The 25,139-nt window shown below is 47.2% G+C and overlaps 1 protein-coding gene across 3 annotated transcripts in view; it reads left to right on the forward strand.

Moving 5' to 3' along the window:
- The window catches only part of LOC105485054 (eukaryotic elongation factor 2 kinase), an 89,547-nt gene that overhangs the window by 6,462 nt on the left and 57,946 nt on the right, over positions 1-25,139 (forward strand). For all 3 annotated transcript variants that reach the window (XR_011616343.1, XM_071084229.1, XM_071084228.1), the window contains exon 2: positions 16,085-16,406. Coding sequence is in view for 2 of the 3 variants with exons in the window: in XM_071084229.1 (XP_070940330.1) it covers positions 16,161-16,406 (246 nt within the window). In the remaining variant the exon portion in view is untranslated. The remainder of the gene's footprint in view (positions 1-16,084; positions 16,407-25,139) is intronic.

Below are 25,139 nucleotides of genomic sequence, written 5' to 3' on the forward strand. Positions count from 1 at the left end.
TACAATTCAAGCTCCCTTGTGCATTTTGCTAATCAAAGCTATAATTATGATATTTTGTGTTTCATATTCCGAAATGCAGTTTTCAGATTCCTGAAACAATAAAATAGCCCTTGCATGATGACAGTTTTCTATGCAGAAAACACAGTGTACTGCAATGATATTTTTACGAGCCTTTAGCAGAGCAAATGATGGCGTATTTCTGGCTTCTGCAGCAGGTTGCTGTTTACGTCGGTTAAGTTGATTTCTCTCTTTTTTTTTTTTGAGACAGAGTCTTGCTCTGTCACCCAGGCTGGAGTACAGTGGCACGATTTCGGCTCACTGCAACCTCCGCCTCCCAGGTCCAAGCGATTCTTCTGCCTTGGCCTCCTAAGTAGCTGGGATTACAGGTGCGCACCACCACACCCAGCTAGTTTTTGTATTTTTAGTAGAGGTGGGGTTTTCACCATGTTGGTCAGGTCTCAAACTCCTGACCTCGTGATCCACCCGTCTCGGCCTCCCGAAGTGCTGGGATTACAGGCGTGAGCTACCGCACCCGACCTTGTCTGTCTCTTTATGGTATGTGGGGAGATTTGTTTTTAAAGGGAAAAGGGGAAGAGAGGGTTGGGGAGGGCTCCTTAAAATTATACCAGAGGCCGGACACAGTGGCTCACGCCTGTAATTCCAACACTTTGGGAGGCTGAGGCTAGAAGATCACTTGAGCTCAGGAGCGGCAAGACACCATCTCTACAAAAAAAATTTTAAAATAACTCAGGCATGTTGGCACATGCCCGTAGTCCCAGCTACTCGGGAGGCTGAGGCGGGAGGATCCCTTGAGCCCAGGAATTCGAGGATGCAGTGAGCTATGATTATGCCAATGCACTCCAGCCTGGACGAGAGAGCAAGACACCCACCCAGTCTCTTAAAAAAGAAAAAAAAGAGCCCAGGCACGGTGGCTTACGCCTGTAATCCCAGCACTTTGGGAGGCTGAGATGGGCGGATCACCTGAGGTCAGGAGTTCAAGATCAGCCGGCACACACCTGTAATCCCAGCTACTCAGGGGGCTGAGGCACAAGAATCACTTGAACCCGGGAGGTGGAGGTTGCAGTGAGCCAAGATTTAGCCACTGCGCTCCAACCTGGGCGATAGAGTGAGACTCCATCTCAAAAAACGAAAGAAATTCCACCAGATTCATTCTAGAGCTGGGTTTCTCAGCCTCAGCACTGACATGGGGCCAGATCTTCTTCATTGTAGGGTACTGTTCTATTTATTTTAGGATGTTTAGCAGCATCCCTGGCCTCTATCCACTAGATGCTAGTTGCACCCCTAGAGTTGCAACAACCAGAAATGTCTCTAGACATTGCCAAATGTCCCTTGAGGGAGCAAAATTGCCCAAGGTTGAGAGCCGCTGTTCAGGACTTTGTTTCCGATTGCTGCTGTAACAAATTGCTGCAATTACTTAGCGGCTTTAAAACAACAAACTTATTATCTTATAGTTCCTGGAGATCAGAAGTTCTGAAATCTAGGAGTCAGCATCGTTGTGTTCCTTCTGGAGGCCCCAGGAGAAAATCGGTTTCTTTGTCTTGTCCAGATTCTAGGGGCTGTCCTCATTCCTTGGGCTCCTGGCCCCTCTCTCCATCTCTGAAGCCAGCAGTGTGGCAACTTCACACCTTTCTGTCTTTGGTCACATCTCTTCCTCTAACTCTGACCCTTCTACCTCCTTTTTCTTTTTTGGAGACGGAGTCTTGCTCTGTCACCCAGACTGGAGTACAGTGGAGTGATCTCGGCTCACTGCAAGCTCTGCCTCCCGGGTTCACACCCTTCTCCTGCCTCAGCCTCCTGAGTTCTGGGACCACAGGCGCACGCTGCCATGCCTGGCTAATTTTTTTGTATTCTTAGTAGAGACGGGGTTTCACCGTGTTAACCAGGATGGTTTCGATCTCCTGACCTGGTGATCCGCTCGCCTCGCCCTCTCAAAGTGCTGGCATTACAGGCGTGAGCCACCGCGCCTGGCCTTCTCTACCTCCTTTTTATAAGGATCCTTGTGATTACACTGGGCTCACAGGATAATCCACGACTGTCTCCCATCTTAAGATCCTTAATCACATCTGCCAAGTCCCTTTGGCCATATAAGGTAACATATTCACAGGTTCCAGGGATTAGGATGTAGACATCTTAGGGGAACCGTTTTTCTGCCTGCCACATAGATGGTTTGGCCTCAGGGTATAATGAAATTTGCTTATGGAGGGCTTGTAGGGAGCGAAGTGATTTAGGGAGCCGGAGACTGGGGGATTATTGGGGCATAACAGCAGCTAGTACTTTTGAGAGTCAAGTCTATCCCAGACACCATGTGCCTAATCTCGTTGTATCCTCAGAGCAACTGCTGCAGGGGTACTGTTTAGCTGACTCCTGTTTACAGAGGAGGCAACTATCCAAGGAAGGCTTTCTGGAGGCCAGGTGCAGTAGCTCATGCATGTAATCAACTTTGGGAGGTCAAGGCAGGAGGATCACTTGGGGCCAGGAGTTCAGAGGCAAGAGGATCACTTGAGCTTGGGAGACTGAGGCTGCAATGAGCCATGATTGTACCACTGCACTCCAGCCTGGGTTACAGAGTGAGACCCTGTCTCAAAAAAAAAAAAAAAAGAGAGACCAGAGACCAGCCTGGGCAATGTAGGGAGATGCTCATTTCTACAAAAATAAAATAACATAATTAGCCAGATGTGGGTGGTATGCACCTGTAGTCCCAGGTACTCTGGAGGCTGAGGTGGGAGGATCACTTGAGCCCAGGAGTTGGAGGCTGCAGCGAGCTATGATTGCACCACTGCACTGCAGCCTGGCCAACAGAGCCAGACTCTCTTTCTCTCAACGACGATGACAACAACAACAACAACAACAACAATAATACAACAAACCCAAAAGAGACAAACAAGAAAGGCTCTCTGGAGGAGGTCAAAATTTGAGCTGCGTCTTGAAGAGATTAAAGGGTTTTGCTAGTGAGTGGGAAAGGGATTCCAGGCAGAGGTGTTACTGGTGGAGGGTGTCCATGTTCTTGGCGTTTTAAGCAAACAATTGGACAAAACACACGAACAAAGGAAGGAAAGAATAAAGCAATGAAAGCAAATATTTACGGAAAACAAAAGTACACTCCACAGGGTGGGAAAGGGCTCAAGCAGGTGGCTTACAGAACTGCCTGGGGTTTAAACACCCTCTAGAGGTTTCCCGTTGGTTACTTGATGTATACCCTATGTAAATGAAATAGTGGCCTGGGATCAGTCTGATAGGTTGTGGAAAGCCACCAATCAGAGACTGAAGTGAAGTTACAAATGAAGTCTCCTATACAAATGAAGACTTGGCCAGCACCAGCCTGATTGGTTGTGGGAAGGGACCAATCAGAGATAATTTCAGTTTTTCATCTGCCACGCAGAAAAGTTGGGGGTTGCAAAGGGAGTAGCCTCTGTTCCTTTTGTTACTTGGGCGTGGAAAATTGGGATTTTCCTTTTGATTTAGTTTTAGGAGGTCAGCCTGAATCAGCCTCAGGTTCCCTGCCTCCAGACCCTATTCTCCTGCCTCAGAGGCACCTGCAGATAGATACAAGGGCAAGGAGGTGAGGAGAATTTGGTGGTGCCTGGAGATTGATTCTTAGACTTGGAAACTTGGGAAGCTGAGATGGCAGGGAGGAAGGGATGGATGGGCTTGATTCTGTAAATTGGTTCTTTCATTCTGATGTAAAGTGTACTATTTCTCTCAATAGTTTAAATAAATGTTTATGAGCACCCACTATATGCTAGGGGTGCAGACATTAATAAGACACTGATGTGAACTCTTAGCATGATGCTTGACTTAATCACTCCTAATGCTGCACCCCAGTAAATAAACACTGAGCAGCCAGGTGCAGTGGCTCATGCCTGTAATCCCAGCACTTTGGGATGCTGAGGCAGGCGGATCACTTGAGGTCAGGAGTTCAAGACCAGCCTGACCAACATGGTGAAACCCCGTCTCTACTAAAAATACAAAAATTAGCCAGGCGTGGTGGCGGGTGGCTGTAATCCCAGCTACTCAGGAGGCTAAGGCAGAAGAATCACTTGAACCCGGGAGGCAGAGGTTGCAGTGAGCCGAGATCACACCACTGCACTCCAGCCTGGGTAACAGAGCGAGACTCCGTCTCAAAACAAAAGAAACACTAAACAGAAAGGTATTTGAGTTCATGTTGAGCACCTGTGCACTGAAGGCAATACAAGGTATGGGGGGAGGGATGAAGACAGCAGTGCAGACCTTAGGATGTCACAGCCTGCCTGACAAGTCTGTTGTCTAGAACAGGGTCCCAGCTCCTAATGGTGGGACCCAGGATTCAAACCCTGGCCATGCGGCTGTAGAGCACAAGCTGTTAGCCACTGTATTGGGCTTTGGTTTTTGTTTCTTGTTTGAAGGAAACTGGGGACTCTAACTAGGGTTTAAAATATCTTCAGAACAAGCCAGGTGCAGCCCTTAACAGCCTAGCACTGTGCAGTTCCGCTCCCTTAAGGTTGCCTTTTCAGGGATAGACTGTCACTTCTGGACCTAGCAGCTCCTGTCATTATTAAAGGAGAGTCCAGTGTAGCACCTGGTGTGCAGTCAGTCTTTCACATGCATTATTTGTCTTTCTTATTTCCATAGAAATTATGCCTTTTTGAGGTTGATAAGCAGATAAGAAGCTCTTCTGCTTTTTTTTTTTTTTTTGAGACGGAATCTTGCTCTGTCACCCAGGCTGGAGTGCAGTGGTGTGATCTTGGCTCACCGCAAGCTCCACCTCCCAGGTTCACACCATTCTCCTGCCTCAGCCTGTCAAGTAGCTGGGACTACAGGTGCCCGCCACTACGCCTGGCTAATTTTTTGTATTTTTAGTAGATACGGGGTTTCACCATGTTAGCCAGGATGGTCTCGATCTGCTGACCTCGTGATCTGCCTGCCTCGACCTCCCAAAATGTTGGGATTACAGGCGTGAGCCTCCGCGCCCGGCCACTCTTCTGCTTTCTTATCACACATTCACAGCACAAAAGCCACACCGTCCCTTCTCTGAATTCGTGCTAAACTGTGAGAAACTCAGCTTCTTCTAGTTTGTGGAATAAGACAGTGTTCTTGGCATGGTATGTAAAGGAAGCAGACGGCTGGGCACTGTGACTCAGCCTGTAATCTCAACACTTTGGGAGGTTGAGGCGGGAGGATCACTTGAGACCAGGGGCTCAAGACCAGCCTAGGCAACAGAGCAAGACCCCGTCTGTAATAAATAAATAAAGGAACCAGAAGAAGACCTACTAGTGTAGGGATAGGGTGGGGAAGGGAAGTAGTAAGGGGAAGTAGAGCTAAAGTCTCATTTATCATACCTGGAAATCAGAAGATAGAATCAAAACAGATAAATTAAGAAATAATCAGGGCCGGGTGCGGTGGCTCATGCCTGTAATCCCTGCAGTTTGGGAGGCCAAGATGAGTGGATCCCTTGAGTCCAGGAGTTTGAGACCAGCTGGGCAACATAGTGAAATCCCATCTCAACAAAAATATACAAAAATTAGCTGGGTATGGTGACGCGTGCCTGTGGTCCCAGCTACTCTGGCGGCTTATGTGGGAGGATCACTTGAGCCTGGGAAACAGAGGTTGCAGTGAGCCAAGATTGCACCACTGGACTCCAGCCTGGGTGACAGAGCAAGACCCTGTTTCCAAAAAAAAAAGAATCAGAGAAGCATATTATTTAGTTATACACACACACACACACACACACACACACACATATATATATATAAATATAAGAGAGAGAGAGATAAAGGTAACACTGAGAATAGTTGGAAGTGGTTGCCTCTAGGGGTGGGAAGTAGGGCCGCCCATGCACAGTTGCAAAGGTTGTTCACTAGAGTTGAGCAGTACCCCACCTATATCATCATATACAGTGGCCCTAGTAAGAAAAAGGTGTTTAAAGTGTTTTTAAAATTATATATAAATAATATACAGTGGCCCAAACCCTGGCTGGGTTTAGACACAGTCTCATTCTGTTGCCCAGACTGGAGTACAGTGGCACGATCTTGGCTCACTGCAGACTCTGCCTCCCAGCTTCAAACAATTCTCCCACCTCAGCTTCCCGAGGAGCTGGGATTACAGGCACGCGCCACCACGCCCTGCTAATTTTTGTATTTTTAGTAGAAACGGGGTTTCACCATGTTGGCCAGGCTGGTCTCGAACTCCCGACCTCAGGTGATCTGCCTGCCTTGGCCTTCCAAAGTGTTGAGATTACAGGAGTGAGCCACCATGCCTGGCTGGTTTGGGGCTTTTCATATTGCATGTGACAGAAAACCTATCTGTAACTAGCTAAATAGCCCTTTCCCCTACTGCCCCCCAAAAGGCGGGGTTTATTGTATCATGTGATTCAGAAATCTACGCGGGGCTTGGTAGTTTGGTTTCGGGAACATCTGGATTCCAGGTCTCAAATGACATCATCACTTCATTTTTCTCTTTCTCTGGTTCTGCCCTCCACCACACATCAGCTTTGTTCCATGTTGGTCTCAGCCTCAGTCTCAAGTTCACATTCAGCATGAAAAGGCTGATCACCTCTTCCAGTCACTCAAGCAAAAAGCCCCAGGTTTGCCGCAATGGGCTAGAATAGTTTGACTCTGATCACATGACCACCTCTGAGCCAATCTCTGTGGCCAGGCACCCCAGTGGTTGGTTTAGGCCTGGATTTGTGACATACTCCTAAACACATGACTTGAGGGTAGGGCAGAAGCAGATCCTCACACAGAAGCTGGTGCATGATTCCAGGATTCCAGGTGGCTGATCAGTCACCTGTGTCCATTGTGGTTGTAGTCAAGGCTGTGTGGGTTGTGCTGGGCATATACTAGCGTGTGCATTGGCCAGCTTGGGGGGCCCTGCGTTGGCTTTGGGATGCTGGTTCCCAGGAGTGGCGGTGGGAAGATTCCACCCGCTTTCTACAGTAGGAAGGCAGGTCCTGGGGTGAGGGTGAGCCCCGGGGGGACCAGTGGCCACTGTGGCTTGACCCACAGGCCTTGACCTGAGCATTGCAGGCGTAGTTTCCTGCCCCTATAACTGCCAGATCGAGACTCAGTGAGACAGTGGTTTCCGTGGCCAGAGCCTGAAATAGCCTATTCCCGGAGGATTCCTGAAGAAGCTTGGCTTTGCTACGAGCCAGACGTCCGGGTCACAAGTCTGGCTGAGACCCAAGGCTCAGTCCCCTTTATTTACGATAATAAAAATGATGATAATAATAGCTGTTGAGTTCACGGGGTGAGTACAATTATGCATCCCCACCGAGGCTCAAGAGGTGAAGTCACATAGCCAGTTAGTGGCAGAGATGGGGCTTGAACTTGGTCTTCCTGACTCAGCTACCTTTCCATAGAAATAGGAACTGGAGGCTCATTCCTTTAATCCCCAGCACTTTGGGAGGCCGAGGAGGGTGGATCACTTGAGGGCAGGAGTTCAAACAAAAAAATTTGAAAAAAAAGAAAAAGAAAAAAAAAGAAATGAGGACTGGGAGGAGAAGATGTGGATGCCTGAGTGAGGTAGAGAAAGAAAACTTTCAAGAGAATCCTGATGTCTTTCAGCTGGAGTCCTGTTCTCATCACAGGCGCAGATCCTTTCTTTGGGCCAAGGGAACCCCAGGTTAGACAGAGATCCCTAGGAGGCTGGGTACCTTGCCTGGTGTTAGAACAGGCCTCTGGGAACTGACTTAGGGGCTAAGGAAGGTTTCTTGCGTGTCTGGGGAAATCAAACATCCTCCAGGTACCCAGTCCTCATGTGCACATGTAAGAGTGTCTGCCAAGTTAGGCCTCTGGATTGAGGCCACAGTTTTCTCAGGTTGACCCTGCCCAGGCACCCATTTGTCATAAAGGATGTGACCTTTAGGTCAGGTGCAGTGGCTCACGCCTGTCATCCCAACACTTTAGGAGGCCAAGGCAGAAGGATTGCTTGAGGCCAGGAGTTCGAGACTAGCCTGGGCAACATAGTGAAACCGTGTCTCTACAAAGATAAAAAATTAGGTGGGCAAACCTGGGCGCAGTGGCTCACGCCTGTAATCCCAGCACTTTGGGAGGCTGAGGCGAGTGGATCACCTGAAGCCAGGAATTCGAGACCAGCCTGACCAACATGGTGAAACCCTGTCTCTACTAAAAATACAAAAAATTAGCTGGGCGTGGTGGCACATGCTTGTAATGCCAGCTACTCAGGAGGCTGAGGCAGGAGAATCACTTGAATCCGGGAGGCAGAGGTTGCAGTGAGCCAAGATAGTGCCATTGCACTCCAGCCTGGGCAACAAGAACGAAACTCCATCTCAAAAAAAAAAAAAAAATTAGGTGGGCATAGTGACACACACCTGTAGTCCCAGCTACTCAGGAGGCTGAGGTAGGAGAATCACTTGAGCCCAGAGATCAAGGCTGCAATGAGCTACGATCGCACCATTGTACTCCAGCATGGGCAGCAGAGCAAGACCCTTTCTCAAAAAATAAAACTTTACAAAAAAGAAGATGTGATTTTTTTATGATATGGGAGAGGAGCTACTGTTACCAAATAAAATTAGCAAGTAGAAAGGAAAAAAGAAAATTACAGTAGATTATACAAGTTTAGGTATCAAAGTATAAAGATTGTGAGTCCAGGATTGTTATACTGTCCCATGGTATAAGAGACCCAGATTCTCTTTGTCTCATAGCTCTTCCAGCCTCAGCACATGGCCATCCACCTCATGGTCTAAGGTAGCTGCTTGAGCTCCGGCAGTCACATATGCATTTCAGCCAGCAGGTTGGAAGGCGAGCCAAGGGGCACATTCCCTTTGAGAACCCTTCCCTATAGTTGCACACAGTCCTTCTTATATCCCATTGGCGAAAACTTGTTCACACGGTTACATCTATCTGCAAAGGAGTCTGGGAAATGTATCCTAAGGGGCCATGTGACATGCTTAGCCAAAACCCGGTGGTTCTGTTATTAACAAAGAAAGAGTGAACAGCTATTGGGGGATAGTTGGCCACAGCTGCCTTAAGAGCAAATTTATGACAACTCAAAAGCCATAAAACAGATGACACTCACTTAGCTCTGGAGTGCATATCAAGTGCCTGCTGTGTACAAGGCTCTGTGCCAGGCAGGGTCACAGCTGCTTGTCTTCGTTTCCCAGGGCCGAGGAGAACGTCAGGTCTGTGGTGGGACATGGCCGAGGGCCAGGCTCCCCACACTGTAAGATGAGGGAGTCGGCTAGGTGAATTAATTGGGTAAGGAGCCAGGATTTACTCGCTAGTAGCCCAGATCCTGAATCTGAGCATGCTTTTTTTATTGTTTTTTGCTTATTTGAGATGAGGTCTTGCTCTATCGCCCAGGCAGTGGCACAATCTCAGTTACTGCAGCCTCTGCCTCCCCAAGTTCAAGTGATCCTCCCACCTCAGCCTCCAGAGTAGCTGGGACTATAGGCACACACCACCACACCCGGCTAATTTTTGTATTTTTTCGTAGAGACAGAGTTTTGCCATGTTGCCCAGGCTGGTCTCGAACTCCTGAGCTCAAGCGATCCGCCCACCTTGGCCTTCCAAAGTGCTGGAATTACAGGCATGAGCCATTGCGCCTGGCCCTGGATCTGAGCTTTTAACCACCAAACTACACTGTCTGGAGGTCTGCAGGTTGGCGCTGTGGTTCTGGACCTTCTCCTGGCACCATCTTGGCCCCCAGTGGCTGCTGAGTAGGCTGGGCCTGCTGGCAGCTCCTGGCACCACACCATGTTGGTCAGCAGGGATTCTGGCCAAGGGCTGACCAGGGCAGAGTAGGCGCTGGGGCTGGGAGCAGCTGACAGTGTGGAGAAGCCAGCCCAGGGCTCAGGGAAGATTTTGGTGACAAGCAGGATCAGGTGGCTCTGGCATTGGATCCAGGCCTATGACGTGTCTTGCCCAGAGGATAAGAAATAAACTCAGCAGTTCACGTCGATTTTCAAACTGTGAATATAGAAATCAATGTGTGGGTGGTGTGTTAAGGAAAAAGATTAAACAGAAAGAAAATACTTAAGTAGAATAGAAAATAGCAAGAGTGGGCCAAGCGCAGTGGCTCACGCCGGTAATCCCAGTGCTTTGGGAGGGCAAGGTGGGAGGATCATTTGAGGCTGGAAGTTCAAGACCAGCCTGGCCAACATAGTGAGACTCTGTATGTACAAAAATAAAAATCTTTAGCCGGGCATGGTGGCATGGACTGCTCTGGAGGCTGAGGCGGGAGGATCGCCTGAACCCAGCTGTTGGAGGCTACAGTGAGCTGTGATCACACCACTGCACTCCAGCTGGGGCGATCTGTCTCTAAAAATAAAATTTAAATAAAAAAAGGCAAGAGTGCATTATACAAAGTAAGGCTAAGCACAATTTCTTGAAATTTTACAAGCATGTACTGGGTTAAGATATAAATATATTTCCTGCTTCAGTAGCCAAAGGACCAAAGCCTTGGCTCTAGAAGACTGCGCACCTGACAGACAGCACTGTCAAAAAAATCGGAATTACTTGGGAGGCCAAGGCGGGCAGATCACTTGAGGTCAGGAGTTCAAGATCACCCTGGCCAACATGGTGAAACCCCGCCTCTACTAAAAATATAAAAATTAGCCGGGCATGGTGGTGGGCTTCTGTAGTCCCAGCCACTCGGGAGGCTGAGGCAGGAGAATCCCTTGAACCTGGGAGGCAGAGGTTGCAGTGAGTGAAGATCATGCCACCTCACTCCAGCCTGGACAACAGAGCAAGACTCCATCTCAAAAAAATTAAAAAGTTTCCCCCAGCTCTACAAATGCTTATTTCAAGTGCTGTACAGTTCCTGTGGATTTTTCAGGGAAGTTTTCGTGCATGTACACATGTCCTTTTTCTTTTCTTGGAGACAGGGTCTTGCTGTGTTGCCCAGGCTGGAGTGTTGTGGTGCAATTTCAGCTCACTGCAACCTCTGGGCTCACTTGAACCTCCTAGGCTCAAGTGATCCTCCCACCTCAACCTCCTGAGTAGCCGGGACTACAGGCGCACACCACCACACCCAGCTAATTTTTTGTATTTTTTTGTAAAGACAGGGTCTCATTATGTTGCCCAATCTAGTCTCAAACTCCTGGGCTCAAGCGATCCTCCCACTTTGCCCTCCCAAAGTGCTGGGATTACAGACATGAACCACCACATCCAACTTTCTTTTCTTTAACTTTGGCTTTCTTGAGCTATAATTCACATACCTTATAATCTGCTCATTTAAAATGTACAATTCTGGCTGGGCACAGTGGCTCGTGCCTGTAATCCCAGCCCTTTGGGAGGCTGAGGTGGGCAGATCACGAGGTCAGGAGTTTGAGAACAGCCTGGCCAATGCTGTGAAACCCCGTCCCTAAAAAATAAAAAAATACAAAAAATACAAAAATTAGCTGGTTGCAGTGGTGCGTGTCTGTAGTCCCAGCTATTTGGGAGGCTGAGGCAGGAGAATTATTTGAACCTGGGAGGCAGAGGTTACAGTGAGCCGAGATCACGTCACTGCCCTCCAGCCTGGGTGACAGGGTGAGACTCCGTCTCACATAGATAGATAGATAGAGAGATAGATAGATAGATAGTACAATTCAATGGTTTTTAGTATGTTCAGTCATATAGCCACAATCAATTATAGAACCTTTTCATCAACTCAAAAGAAACCCCATACCCATTAGCAATCATTCCCCATTTACCCCCAATCATTCCCACCACCACACACTTCCTCCATCCTCAGGCAACCATTAATCTGCTTTCTGTTGCTGTAGATTTGCCTTCTCTGGAAGTTTCATATACAGAGAATTAGCCAATGTGTATAGTCTTTTGTGACTGCCTTTCACCTCCCCTAGTGATTTGTAAATTTCATCCATATTGGGGTGTATCTCAGCACCTAGGAGTGGAATTGCTGTCATGCGGTAACTCAGTATTTAACTTTTTGAGATGTTGTTTTTTTTCTGTTTTTGTTTTTTTTTATTTTGTTTTAGACAAGGTCTCACTCTCGCCCAGGCTGGAGTGCAATGGCACAATCTCAGCTCACTGCAACCTCTGCCTCCCAGGCTCAGGCAATTCTCTCACCTCAGCCTCCCAAGTAGTTGGGATCATAGGCATGCATGCACCACCACGCCCGGCTACTTTTTATATTTTTAGTGGAGACAGGGTTTCACCATGTTGGCCAGGCTGGTGCCAGAGTGTTTTCTAAGGCAGTTGGCACCATTTTACATTCCACCAGGAGTGCAGAAGGGTTTCAATTTTTCCACATCCTTGCCAGCCCTTGTTATTTTCCATTTTTTAACTTGTATCTGTCTTAGTGGGTGTGACATTCATTTGTATTTCCCTAATGGCCATTGATGTTGAGTATCTTTCCATGTGCTTATTGGCCACGCGTATATGTTTTTGAGAGAAATGTCTTTTCAAACTCTTTGCCCATTTTTATTTGATTTGTCTTTTTATTGTTGAATTGTAAGAGTTCTTAATATAGTCCTTTATTAGATATATAATTTGCAAAATTTGTGGGTTGTCTCTTTCTCTCTCTCTCTTTTTTTTTTTTTTTTTTTTTTTTTAAGAAGGAGTCTCCCTCTGTCGCCCAGGCTGGAGTGCTGTGGTGTGATCTCACCTCACTGCAACCTCCGCCTCCCGGGTTCAAGCAATTCTCCTGCCTCAGTCTCCTGAGTAGCTGGGACTACAGGCACATGCCACCATGCCTGGCTAATTTTTGTATTTTTAGTAGAGACGGGGTTTCACCATGTTAGCCAGGATGGTCTCGAACTCCTGACCTTAGGTGATCTACCCAGCTCAGCCTCCCAAAGTACTGGAATTACAGGCATGAGCCACCATGCCCGGTCTCTCTTTACTCTCTTGATGGTATCCTTTGAAGCAAAAAAGTTTTTGATTTTGGTGATGTTCAATTTATTTATTTATTTATGAGATAGAGTCTCACTTTACCACCCAGGCTGGAGTGCAGTGGTGCAATCTCAGCTCACTGCAACCTCTACCTCCCAGGTTCATGCAATTCTCATGCCTCGGCCTCCCAGGTAGCTAGGATTACAGGCGGGTGCCACCACACCTGGCTAATTTTTTGTATTTTTGGTAGAGTCAGGGTTTCGCCACTTTGGCCAGGCTGGTCTCAAACCCCTGACCTCATGTGATCCACTTGCTTCAGCCTTCCAAAGTACTGGGATTACAAGCGTGAGCTCCCACCTCCAGCCCAGGTGATGTCCAATTTATCTATTATTTTGTTGCTGTTGCTTTTGGCATCTTATCCAAGAAGGCTTTGCCTAACTCAAGGTCATGAAGAATTTATTCTACATTTTTTTCTAATCGAATTTTAGCTCCTAATTTAGGCTTTTGATCCATTTTGAGTTAATTTTTGGGTATGGCATACGGAAGGGGATAAACTTCATTTTTTTGCACGTGGATATTCATTTATCCCAACACCATTTGTTGAAAAGATTCTTCCGGCCGGGCGTGGTGGCTCACACCTGTAATCCCAGCACTTTGGTAGGCCAAGGTGGGCGGATCACAAGGTCAGGAGTTCGAGACCATCCTGGCTAAAAAGGTGAAATCCCGTCCCTACTAATAATACAAAAATTAGCCGGGCGTGGTGGTGGGCGCCTGTAGTCCCAGGTACTCGGGAGGTTGATGCAGGAGAATGGTGTCAACCTGGGAGGCAGAGCTTGCAGTGAGTCAAGGTTGCACCACTGCACTCCAGCCTGGGCAACAGAGTGAGACTCTGTCTCAAAAAAAAAAAAAAAAAAAAAAAAGGATTCTTCCTTCCCTGTTGAATCATCTTGGCATGCTTGTTGAAAATCAAGTGGCTGTAAAACTAAGGGTGAATTATCTTGGCACCCTTGTTGAAAATCAGGTGGCTGTAAATGTGACAGTTCTATCCTACAATCTTCCTGAACTCTTTCTTGATTATTTTTGCGTGTCTGTGGGTATGGGACCTTCCCCTTTCTAACAGTCATGGAGTATTTCATGGTGTAGAGAGAAATACTGTAATCTGTGTAATGAGCTTCTATTGGACATTTGGGGCTGTTGGGTTTTGTTTTGTTTTGTTTTGTTGCTGTTACTGATTGTGCTACAGAAAATGCTTTTAGGCCAGGCATGGTGGCTCATGCCTGTAATTCCAGCACTTTGGGAGGCCGAGGCAGGTGGATCACCTGAGGTCAAGAGTTCGAGACTAGCCTGGCCAACATGGTGAAACCCTGTCTCTACTAAAAATACAAAAATTAGCTGGGCCTGGTGTTGGATGCCTGTAATCCCAGCTGCTCGGAAGACTGAGGCAGGAGAATTGCTTAAACCCAGGAGGTGGAAGTTGCAGTGAGCCGAGATCATGCCACTGCACTCCAGCCTGGGTGACAGAGTGAGACTCCATCTCAAAGAAAAACAAACAAAAAAACAAACATTAAAAAAAAAAAAACAACGCTTTTAGGGGTACTCCTTCATTCCGGGAAAGTGCGTTGAGTGCCTTCTCTGTGCCACACACTTTGGGAGGTATTGGGCATACAGGCAATAACAAAGTAAACGGAGTGATTTCACTTTGAGAAAAGCACAGTGAAGAAATGAAACACGACTGTAATCCCAGCATTTTGGGAGGCCAAGGCAGGAGGATCACTTGAGCCCAGGAGATTGAGATGAGTCTGGGCAACATAGGGAGACCCTGTCTCTACAAAAAAACAAACAAAATTGGCCAGGCTTGGTGGTATACACCTGTGATCCCAGCTACTTGGGAGGTTGAGCAGGAGGATCACTTGGGCCTGTGAGGTCAAGCAGTCACCTAGGTGAGCCAGGATTGCACCACTGCACTCCTGCCTGGACGACAGAGCTGTCTTAAAAAAAGAAAAAAGTCTGGACGTGGTGGCTCACACCTGTAATCCCAGCGCTTTGGGAGGCCCAGGCAGGTGGATCACCTGGGGTCAGAAGTTCGAGACCAGCTTAGCCAACATGGTGAAAGCCCTCTCTACTAAAAATGCAAAAATTAGCTAGTTGTGGTGGCGGGCACCTGGAATCCCAGCTACACGGGAGGCTGAGACAGCAGAATCGCTTGAACCTGGGAGGTGGAGGTTGCAGTGAGCCAAGATCGCACCATTGCATTCCAGCCTGGGTGGCAAGAGTGAAACTCTGTCTCAGAAAAAAAAAAAAAAAAGAAGAAGAAGAAATGGAACAGGGAAGGCCGGGCGCAGTGGCTCAAGCCTGTAATCCCAGCACTTTGGGAGGCCAAGACGGGCGGATCACGAGGTCAGGAGATCGAGACCATCCTGGCTAACACGGTGAAACCCCATCTCTACTAAAAAATACAAAAAACTAGCCGGGCGAGGTGGCGGGCGCCTGTAGTCCCAGCTACTCGGGAGGCTGAGGCAGGAGAATGGCGTGAACCCGGGAGGCGGAGCTTGCAGTGAGCTGAGATCTGGCCACTGCACTCCAGGCTGGGCGACAGAGCGAGACTCTGTCTAAAAAAAAAAAAGAAATGGAACAGGGTGATATGCAAGGGAGTGATTGGATATGCACGTTGGGTTAAGGGTTTTTTGATTTGGGGATTCACGGAATATTTCACTGAAGAGGCATCCTGTGAGCTGTGAGCTCGATGAGAAAGAGCCCACTGTTAGGAAGGTTGTTCCAGGCACAAGGAACAGCAAGTACAAAGGCCCGGAGGTCGGAATGAACTTAATGTGCTCACAGAACAGAAAGAAACCCGGTGTGCCTGGAGAGCAGCCAGGGCCGGAGGAGAAGCGGGCAGCACGCTAGATGAACACAGCTCTTGCAGCCTTACCAAGGCATTTGGATTTTATTATGAATGTGAAAGGAAGCTGCTGGGGGTGGGCGTTAAGCAGAGGAGTGCCTCGATCTAATTGATGTGCTAAAAAGAACACTCTGCTTAAGAAGCAGTTGCTTTCCCAACCTGGTTCCAACATTTGCAAACACTGAATTCTTAAAAGTGGAATGACTGGGTCAGCGGGTTTAGACATTTAAAATGTTCCTGGGTGCTGCCAACTGCCGCCCCCCAAAAATAGCTCTAGGTTTTACCCTAAGGGTGCCAGCGCCTGCGATAGCCTGCAGCATTTGGGGTGAGGGTTGGGCGAATTCGCACCCCTGGACCCCAGCACCCACTCTGGCCGTTGCTTTCCTTGTAGGACCTTCGCCTCTGCATTTGCCCAGTAACTCTGGCTGTGCCGGATACTGCTTGGGTAAAACGAGTACCCCAGGAACATGGCAGACGAAGATCTCATCTTCCGCCTGGAAGGCGTTGATGGCGGTCAGTCCCCCCGAACTGGCCATGATGGTGATTCTGATGGGGACAGCGACGATGAGGAAGGTTACTTCATCTGCCCCATCACTGATGACCCAAGGTCGAACCAGAATGTCAATTCCAAGGTTAATAAGTACTACAGCAACCTAACAAAAAGTGAGCGGTATGGATCCAGTGGGTCCCCGGCAAACTCTTTCCACTTCAAGGTGAGTGAGCCACCTACGCCACCTTCCCCACCCAGGTTAGCTGCTGTGTAAGGGATGGAGGGTTGGGGTCGCTGGTTGGGGTCTTCGTATTTCCAAACCCTGGCCAGTGCTCTAAACTCTGATCTGAGGATATACTTGTTAAGCAGGGAGGGTATTGTTGCTTTAAAATAAATTTCATTACCTTGGAGCTGGGTGTTTTTCAAATAGTAGCCCAGGGCACACTATGGAGTTGTGAAAACCTTTTGCTGAGTTTTGTCCAATGTTTTGTTTTGTTTATTTATTTATTTTAGTTTTCTTTAGAGACAGAGTTTTGCTCTGTCACCCAGGCTGGAGTGCAGAGGTGCTGGGTTTGTTTTTGTTTTTTAAAGAAATGGAACAGAACAGAATAAAATAGCAACTACTGGGGAACATTGCAAACTATAAAGATCTTATTTCTTTTTAAAAACTTTTATTTATTTATGGCAATAGAAAATTCCCAAACTAAGGACCTTATTTCTCTTTCTTTCTTTTCCTTCCTTCCTTCCTCCCTTCCTTCCTTCCTTCCTTCCTTCCTTCCTTCCTTCCTTTCTTTCTTTCTCTCTCTTTCTTTCTCTTTTCTTCTTTCTTTCTTTCTTTGTTTATCATTCTCTCTCTCTCTCTTTCTGTATCTTCTTTTTTTTTTTTTTTTTTTTTTTAAATAAACATGGTCTTGCTTTGTTTCCCAGGCTGGCGTGCAATGGCACAATCACAGCTTACTGCAGCCTTGAATTCCTAGGCTCAAGCAAGCCTCCCACCTCAGCCTCCTGAGTAGGTAGGATTATAGGCTTGCACCACTATACCTGGCTCATTAAAAAAAATTTTTTTGTAGAAATGGGGTTTCCCAGGCTGGTCTTGAACTACCACGCCCGGCCACTTGTTGTTAATTTTTGGAAGAATTTATTTAACAACATAATTTTAGGTTAGGCATGGTGTCTCACACCTGTAATGCCAGCACTTTGAGAGGACAAAAGGGAGGATCACTTGAGCCTAGGAGACCAGCCTGGGCAACATAGTGAGACCCTGTCTCTCTTTTTTTTTTTTTTTTTTTGAGACGGAGTCTCGCTCTGTCACCCAGGCTGGAGTGCAGTGGCCGGATCTCAGCTCACTGCAAGCTCCGCCTCCCGGGTTCACGCCATTCTCCTGCCTCAGCCTCCCGAGTAGCTGGGACTACAGGCGCCTGCCACCTCGCCTGGCTAAGTTTTTGTATTTTTAGTAGAGACGGGGTTTCACTGTGTTACCTAGGATGGTCTCGATCTCCTGACCTCGTGATCCGCCCGTCTTGGCCTCCCAAAGTGCTGGGATTACAGGCTTGAGCCACCGTGCCCGGCCGAGACCCTGTCTCTCAAAAAGTAAAATAGGCTGGGTGCGGTGGCTCACGCCTGTAATCCCAGCACTTTGGGAGGCCAAGGCAAGTGGATCACCTGAGGTCAGGAGTTCTAGACCAGCCTGGCCAACATGGTGAAACCCTGTCTCTACTAAAAATACAAAAAATTAGCTGGATATGGTAGTGCACACCTGTAATCCCTGCTACTTGGGAGGCTGAGGCAATCACATGAACCCGGGAGGCAGAAGTTGCATTGAACCAAGATTGCACCACTGCACTCCAGCCTGGACAACAAGAGTGAAACTCTTTCTCAAAAAATTAAAATAAAACAAATACATTTATTATTCATTTTATTTTTTTGAGGCAGAGTCTTGCTCTGTTGCCCAGGCTAGAATACAGTGGTAGGATCTTGGCTCACTGAAACGTCCGCCTCCTGGGTTCAAGTGATTCTCGTGCCTCAGCCTCCTGAGTAGCTGATATAACAGGCATGAGCCACCACATCCAGCAAATGTTTTGTATTTTCAGTAGAGACAGAGTTTCACTGTGTTGGCCAGGCTGGTCTGAAACTCCTGGCCTCAAGTGATCCGCCTGCCTCAGGTTCCCAAAGTGCTGGGATTACAGGTGTGAACCACTGTACGCAGCTTAAAATAAATTTAAAAACATAATTTTATTGAAAATCATTTGCTAGGTGCCAGCATGGGGACTTGATCACATGAAATTTGCATTTCCTTATTGCATATTATCTATCTGTCACCAGGCTATGCATTGAGTACAGAGGGGCAAATAGCAATTGTTTACAGACTTAACAATCTCCCCATTTATCAGCAGAGACATTCAAGTGGAGAAACAAACATAATAACTGTTAGTTACTTTGATAGAAACTTGTTTTAGGGACACTGGAAAAAAAAAGATCTCATTTAACACTTACAGCTATCTTGGCTGGGCACAGTGGCTCAAGCCTGTAATCCCAGCACTTTGGGAGGCCAAGAGTTTCAGACCAGCCTGGTCAACATAGGAAGACCCCATCCTTATTAAAGAAAAAAAAAGAAAGAAAAAACGCTTACAGCCATCCTATGTAGTTACAACTATGAAAGATAGACTAAAATTTTTTTTTTTTTTTGAGACAGAGTCTCGCTCTGTCACCCAGGCTGGAGCGCAGTGGCACGATCTCGGCTCACTGCAACCTCCACCTCCCAGGTTCAAGCAAGACTAAATTCTTATTAATCATTACTTTTGAAACAATACCTAGTATTGTGTGTCACACATTATAGGTGCTTAATAAATGTTATTTCTCTCTCTGTTGCCACATTCCAGGAGTGTGGCCGTAATAATTTGTCATTGATTATGAGAATTAATGGTTTTTTTAAAATCTTTCTACAAATTAGCTACCTTTTTCCAAATTTGTTTACTGATTAAAATCTCATGCTGTGGGCCAGGCGCGGTGGCTCACGCCTGTAATCCCAGCACTTTGGGAGGCTGAGGCGGGCAGATCACGAGGTCAGGATTTCGAGACCAGCCTGGCCAACATAGTGAAACCCTATCTCTACTAAAAATACAAAAATTAGCCGGGCATGGTGTTGCAGTAAAACTCCAGCCAAGGGAAAGACAAAGAGACCTTTGGAAACCAAAGAGAACTTTATTTAATTCGGGTACCCGGGCTGGCAGCAGGCTCACGCCTAAAACGGCTGCCGACCCCAACATAGAAAGCAGGCTGGCTTATATGTCGTTTGAGGTGGGAAAACGAGGCAGGATACAGGTTTCAGACAAAGACAGTAAATTATTTAACCCGTGACAATTCCGAGAAAACTTAAAATTTAGTTATCTTGACCAGTCAACCTTGAAGCTGGACAGCTCGAGCTGGGGTAAGGGAAAACAGGAATTACAGAAACGTGTGGGGGTCTGGAGGCAGGCAATAAGCTTGGAAGGGTGAGATAAGCTCACAGATGCAACTTGTTAGCAATGCTGGGAGAGGTTGCTTAAATTTCTTAGCCTATGTATCACTTCTAAATAACCTATACTTAATGTTAACTATTACTTATGTTTTTATTAGTTTTAACTTTATTATTGTTTTTCTTCCACAATGGTGGTGCATGCCTGTAGTCCCAGCTACTCGGGAGGCTGAGGCAGGAGAATCCCTTGAACCCAGGAGGCAGAGGTTGTGGTGAGCCGAGATTGCGCCACTGCACTCCAGCCTGGGCAACCGAGGAGACTCCGTCTCAAAAACAAAATAAAACAACAACAAAAAAAAAAAGAAGAAAAAAGACCCTCATACCGTGGAAGATTTCCATCTCAAGTGTCTTCTACATTTGTCCAATTGTGTGTTGAATATTTTGAAAGCACCCCTGCATATGTGTGTATGTGGGTATAGAGACATATGTGCAACGTGATGCTTCATGTTGGTTATCTTAAAAAAACAAAAACAAACAAAAAAACACTTTTTAGGGTTGGACATCCTTCTCTGGACTGAGGAAAAGCATACTTATTTTGATAGGGATTTCTGTTCATACCATAGCAAAGCTGGTATAAAGAAGAGGGGGAGAGGCTGGGCGTGGTGGCTCATGCCTGTAATCCCAGCACTTTGGGAGGCCAAGGCAGGCAGATCACCTGAGGTCAGGAGTTTGAGACCAGCCTGGCCAACATGGCGAAACCCTGTCTCTACAAAACCACAAAAATTAGCCGGGCGTGGTGGTGCCGCCTATGGTCCCAGCTACTCAGGAGGCTGAGGCATGAGAATCACTTGAACCCAGGTGGCGGAGGTTGCAGTGAACCAGGATCGTGCCACTGCACTCCAGCCTGGGTGACAGGGCGAGACACCGTCTCAAAAAAAGAAGAGGGGGAAAGGCAAACATTATTGGACTTTGTATAATAACTGGTGGGGGTAAAACCTCAAAAGTGCAATACCATTATCCTTACTTAATCAAATCCTCACAAACAGTTAAGTATCAGTACTGTAAACAAAATTCCTATTACCACTTTGGGATTTGAAATTAAAAATATTCTGGCCAGGCATGGTGGCTCACGCCTATATTCCCAGCACTTTGGGAGGCCGAGGCGGGTGGATCACGAGGTCAGGAGATCAAGACCATCCTGGCCAACACAGTGAAACCCCATCTCTATTAAAAATACAAAAATTAGCCAGGTGTGGTGGCTCATGCCTGTGATCCCAGCTACTCGGGAGGTGGAGGCAGGAGAATCCCTTGAACCAGGGAGTTGGAGGTTGCAGTGAGCTGAGATCGCGCCATAGCACCCTGGCCTGGCGACAGAGTGAGACTCCATCTCAAAAAAAAAAAAAAAGATTCTTCCATAACTTCTAAATTAATGTTTTTAGAAAATTAATAATTTTAGTTCTTGGAGATAGTTGGGTAATGTTTTCCCTTTAGGCCTAGAGTTCTAGCTGGAGTTACTCTGGGGCAGGCAGCTCCAGAAATAGCCCCGTGGGTCTCCTCTGGGGTCGGGACCCCTGAAGGGGCAGGTTTCCACTGATCCTGTTTCCTGTCCTAAGGCAGCTTTGAAATGAACACCCACCCCCAGGAGGGCAGCTCAAGTGTCCACAAGAGGGACTGATTTAAATTACAGGCGGTGGTTCTCACAGAATGTTGTGTTTACATTAGAACAAAGTTGATGTTTCTTTTTTTCTTTCTTCCTTTCTTTTTTTTTTTTTTGAGACAGGGTCTCACTCTGTTGCCCAGGCTGGAGGGCAGTGGCGCGCTCTTGGCTCACTGCAACCTCCACTTCCCAGGTTCAAGTGATTCTTGTGCCTCAGCCTCCTGAGTAGCTGGAACCACAGGTGCACGCCACTATGCCCTGCTAATTTTTGTATTTTTAGTAGAGATAAGGTCTCACCATCTTGCCCAGGCTGGTCTTGAACTCCTGGCCTCAAATGATCCGCGCTCCTCAGCCTCCCAAAGTACTGGGATTACAGGCATGAGCCTACATACCCAGCCTTTTCTTCTTCTTCTTTTTTTTTTTTTTTCTCTTAGAAATACGGTCTTGCTCTGTCACCCAGGCTGGAGTGCAGTGACTTGATCATAGCTCATTGCTGCCTTGAACTCCTGAGCTCAAGCAATCCTCACACCTCAGCCTCCCGAGTAGCTAGGACCACGGTGCATACCACCATGCCCAGCTGATTTTAAAATTTTTTTTGTAGAGATGAGGTCTCACTATGTTACCCAGGCTGGTCCAAAGATGATTCTATGTGATTTGACCTTTTTTGTTGTTGTTATTGTTTTACTTTTTTTGTAGAGACAGGGTCTCATACTACGTTATTCAGGCTGGTCTTGAACTCCTGGGCTCAAACGATCATCCCACTTCAGCTTCCCAAGGGGGATTACAGGAGTGAGCCACTGCGCCTGGACATGATTTGACTCTAAAACTGTGCCTACTATTACATGTAGTATGTGTGTGTGCAAATCCATAAAAAGCCTTTGGCACAGGCCTGGTCCCTAATGTCAAAAAATGTTAGCATTTTTATATATGTAGTTAAGTAAAAAAGCAAGTTGAAATATAGTATGACCCTTTTTTTTTTTTTTTTTTCTGAGACAGATTCTTGCTCCGTCACCCAGGCTGGAGTGCAGTGGTGCAATCTCGGCTCTCTGCAACCTCCGCCTCCCAGGTTGAAGCAATTCTCCTGCCTCAGCATCCCAAATAGCTGGGATTACAGCTGCCCGCCACCATGCCTGGCTAATTTTTTATTTATTTATGTATCTGTTTATGTATTTATTTATTTGTATATATAGTAGAGACGGGGGTTTCACCATGTTGGCCAGGCTGGTCTTGAACTCCTGACCTCGTGATCCACCCACCTTGACCTCCCAAAGTGCTGGGATTCAGGCGTCAGCCACCACACCCGACCTGATCCTGTTTTTATTAAAAATGTGTGTACACATACATCGGTATCTGCATACTAAAAACCGTTTGAAGGGGAAGTTTGCACCCAACAGTTAATGGCAGTTCTCTCTAGGGTAGAGGTACCGTTAAGAGGGGGCTTTATATGTTTTTTTTAAACATTTTAAACTTTTAAAAGCTACATTTATGTATTACTTATGTGCAGAAAAAGATGTTGTTAAGATAAGAAAAATAAAGTAAAATAACCAGGTAACTTCCTCTCCCTCAAATACATTGGTAAATACCCCCTCCTCAAAACTCATCACTTCTGACCGGGCACGGTGACCCCAGCACTTTGGGAGGCTGGGGCAGGGGGATCACGAGGTCAGGAGTTTGAGACCAGCCTGACCAACATGGTGAAACCCATCTCTGCTAAAAATACAAAAATTAGCCAGGTGTGGTGGCTGGTGCCTGTAATCCCAGCTACTCAGGAGGCTGAGCCAGGAGAGTCACTTGAACCTGGGAGGCTGAGGTTGCAGTGAGCCAAGATCGCGCCACTGCACTCTAGCCTGGGCAACAAGAGCAAAACTCTCCGGCGCGGTGGCTCAAGCCTGTGGTCCCAGCACTTTGGGAGGCCGAGGCGGGTGGATCACGAGGTCAGGAGATCGAGACTATCCTGGCTAACATGGTGAAACCCCGTCTCTACTAAAAATACAAAAAACTAGCCGGGCGTGGTGGCGGGCGCCTGTAGTCTCAGCTACTTGGGAGGCTGAGGCGGGAGAATGGCGTGAACCCGGGAGGCGGAGCTTGCAGTGAGCCGAGATCACGCCACTGTACTCCAGCCTGGGAGACACAGTGAGACTCCGTCTCAAAAAAAAAAAAAAAAAAAAAAAATCCTCATCACCTACGATGGGAGTGTCTTCTAGGTCCCTCCGCTCCAGGACCTTTCTAGGCTCTGTTCATCTCCTCCACTCACACACATCTGGAAGCTCCTGGAATGGGCTTCCCTTTTTCACACTTCTGCCTAATAAAACCTCTTTCAACTGATGTCCTGGTCTATCAAAATTATAGTTCTGTCTCCTTCAGAACCCAGTTTTTATTTTTATTTTTTTAATTTTAGAGACAAGGTCTTGCTGTATTGCCCAGGCTGGAGTACAGTGGCACGATCATAGCTCACTGCAGCCTCTAACTCCTGGGCTTGAATGATCCTCCCACCTCAGCCCCCTGAGGAGCTGAGACCACAGGCGTGCACCACCACACCTGGCCAACTTTTAAATTTTTTTTTGGAATGATGGAGTCTCATTACATTGCCCAGGCTGGTCTTGAACTCCTGGCCTCAAGCGATCCTCCTGCCTCAGCTTCCCAAAGTATTGGGATTACAGGCATGAGCAATTGAGCCCGGCCCAGAGCCCAGATTGAAAACAACCTTTCCAGGCTTTCTTCTCTGCCTTCCGGAGGGCTCTTAGCAGACCTTTATGTGTGTGAGTCATTCTCCAGTGTCATTCTTTGTTTGAGTCAGCACCTGACTGCAAGACTAGGGCTGTGTGTGATGCGACCTCCATTCCCTTGGTCTTGCATAATAGGACTTGGTAAAACGTTTGACTATGTGTGGACAGGAGTTGACACTTCATTGCCTACTTTCTAGGTTATCGAAAGCAGGTTCTGTTGGGTTAGTGTTGCCAGGGGTGGCTTCAGAGGGAGAGAACAGCTCAGTTTTCCAACCCTTGTTCCCTCAGCATGCCATAAACCTAAGTGGTTTTTTTTTTTTTTAACTTACTGTGACCTGGCAACCTGGATTGTTTAATCAAAATGGCCCGCTGGCCTCCCTCCAAGAAACACACCCGGCAGGTACTGGGTGTGGATTGTGAAAAGTCAGATTCTATCACTGTCAAGCCCAGCCTTCTGCCCAAGCTCCCCTGGAGACGTGGCAGAACCATTCAGGGGGGCCGCCCTCTCCATAGAATATCAGCCAGTCATCCAAAGATGTTTATGGAGTTTATGATAACGTGGGAAAGTGCCTCTGCTCCAGAGTTAAATCTAAAAAGAATACAGCACGATTATAGCTCTGTGAAACTCGCACGTACACACACAGCCAAGGCCTGAGGGGAAGCACATCACCAGGGCAGCAGGGATGGTCTTTGGATCAGATTAGGAAGGACTGTGTTCCTTTTCTCCTTCTCTGTCATTTCTACATTTTCTAGAATAAGCATAGGGAGCAAATACATGTTTTTAATTTCTTATTAAGGTGGGAAATTTTATTTTTAAATATTATTTTCAGCCAGGCGCACTGGCTCATGTCTGTAATCCCAGCACTTTGGGAGGCCGAGGTAGGTAGATCACTTGAAGTCAGCAGTTCGAGACCACCCTGGCCAAGATGGTGAAACCCCATTTCTACTAAAAATACAAAAAAAAAAAAAAAAAAAAATTAGCCAAGTGTGGTGGCAGGTGCCTGTAATCCCAGCTACTCCAGAGGTTGAGGCAGGAGAGTCACTTGAACCCGGGAGGTGGAGGCTGCAGTGAGAGATTGCACCACTGCCCTCCAGCCTGGGCAACAGAGCGAGACCCTC

Source organism: Macaca nemestrina, chromosome 18 (genome assembly GCF_043159975.1).
Source record: "Macaca nemestrina isolate mMacNem1 chromosome 18, mMacNem.hap1, whole genome shotgun sequence".
Lineage (NCBI taxonomy): Eukaryota > Metazoa > Chordata > Mammalia > Primates > Cercopithecidae > Macaca > Macaca nemestrina.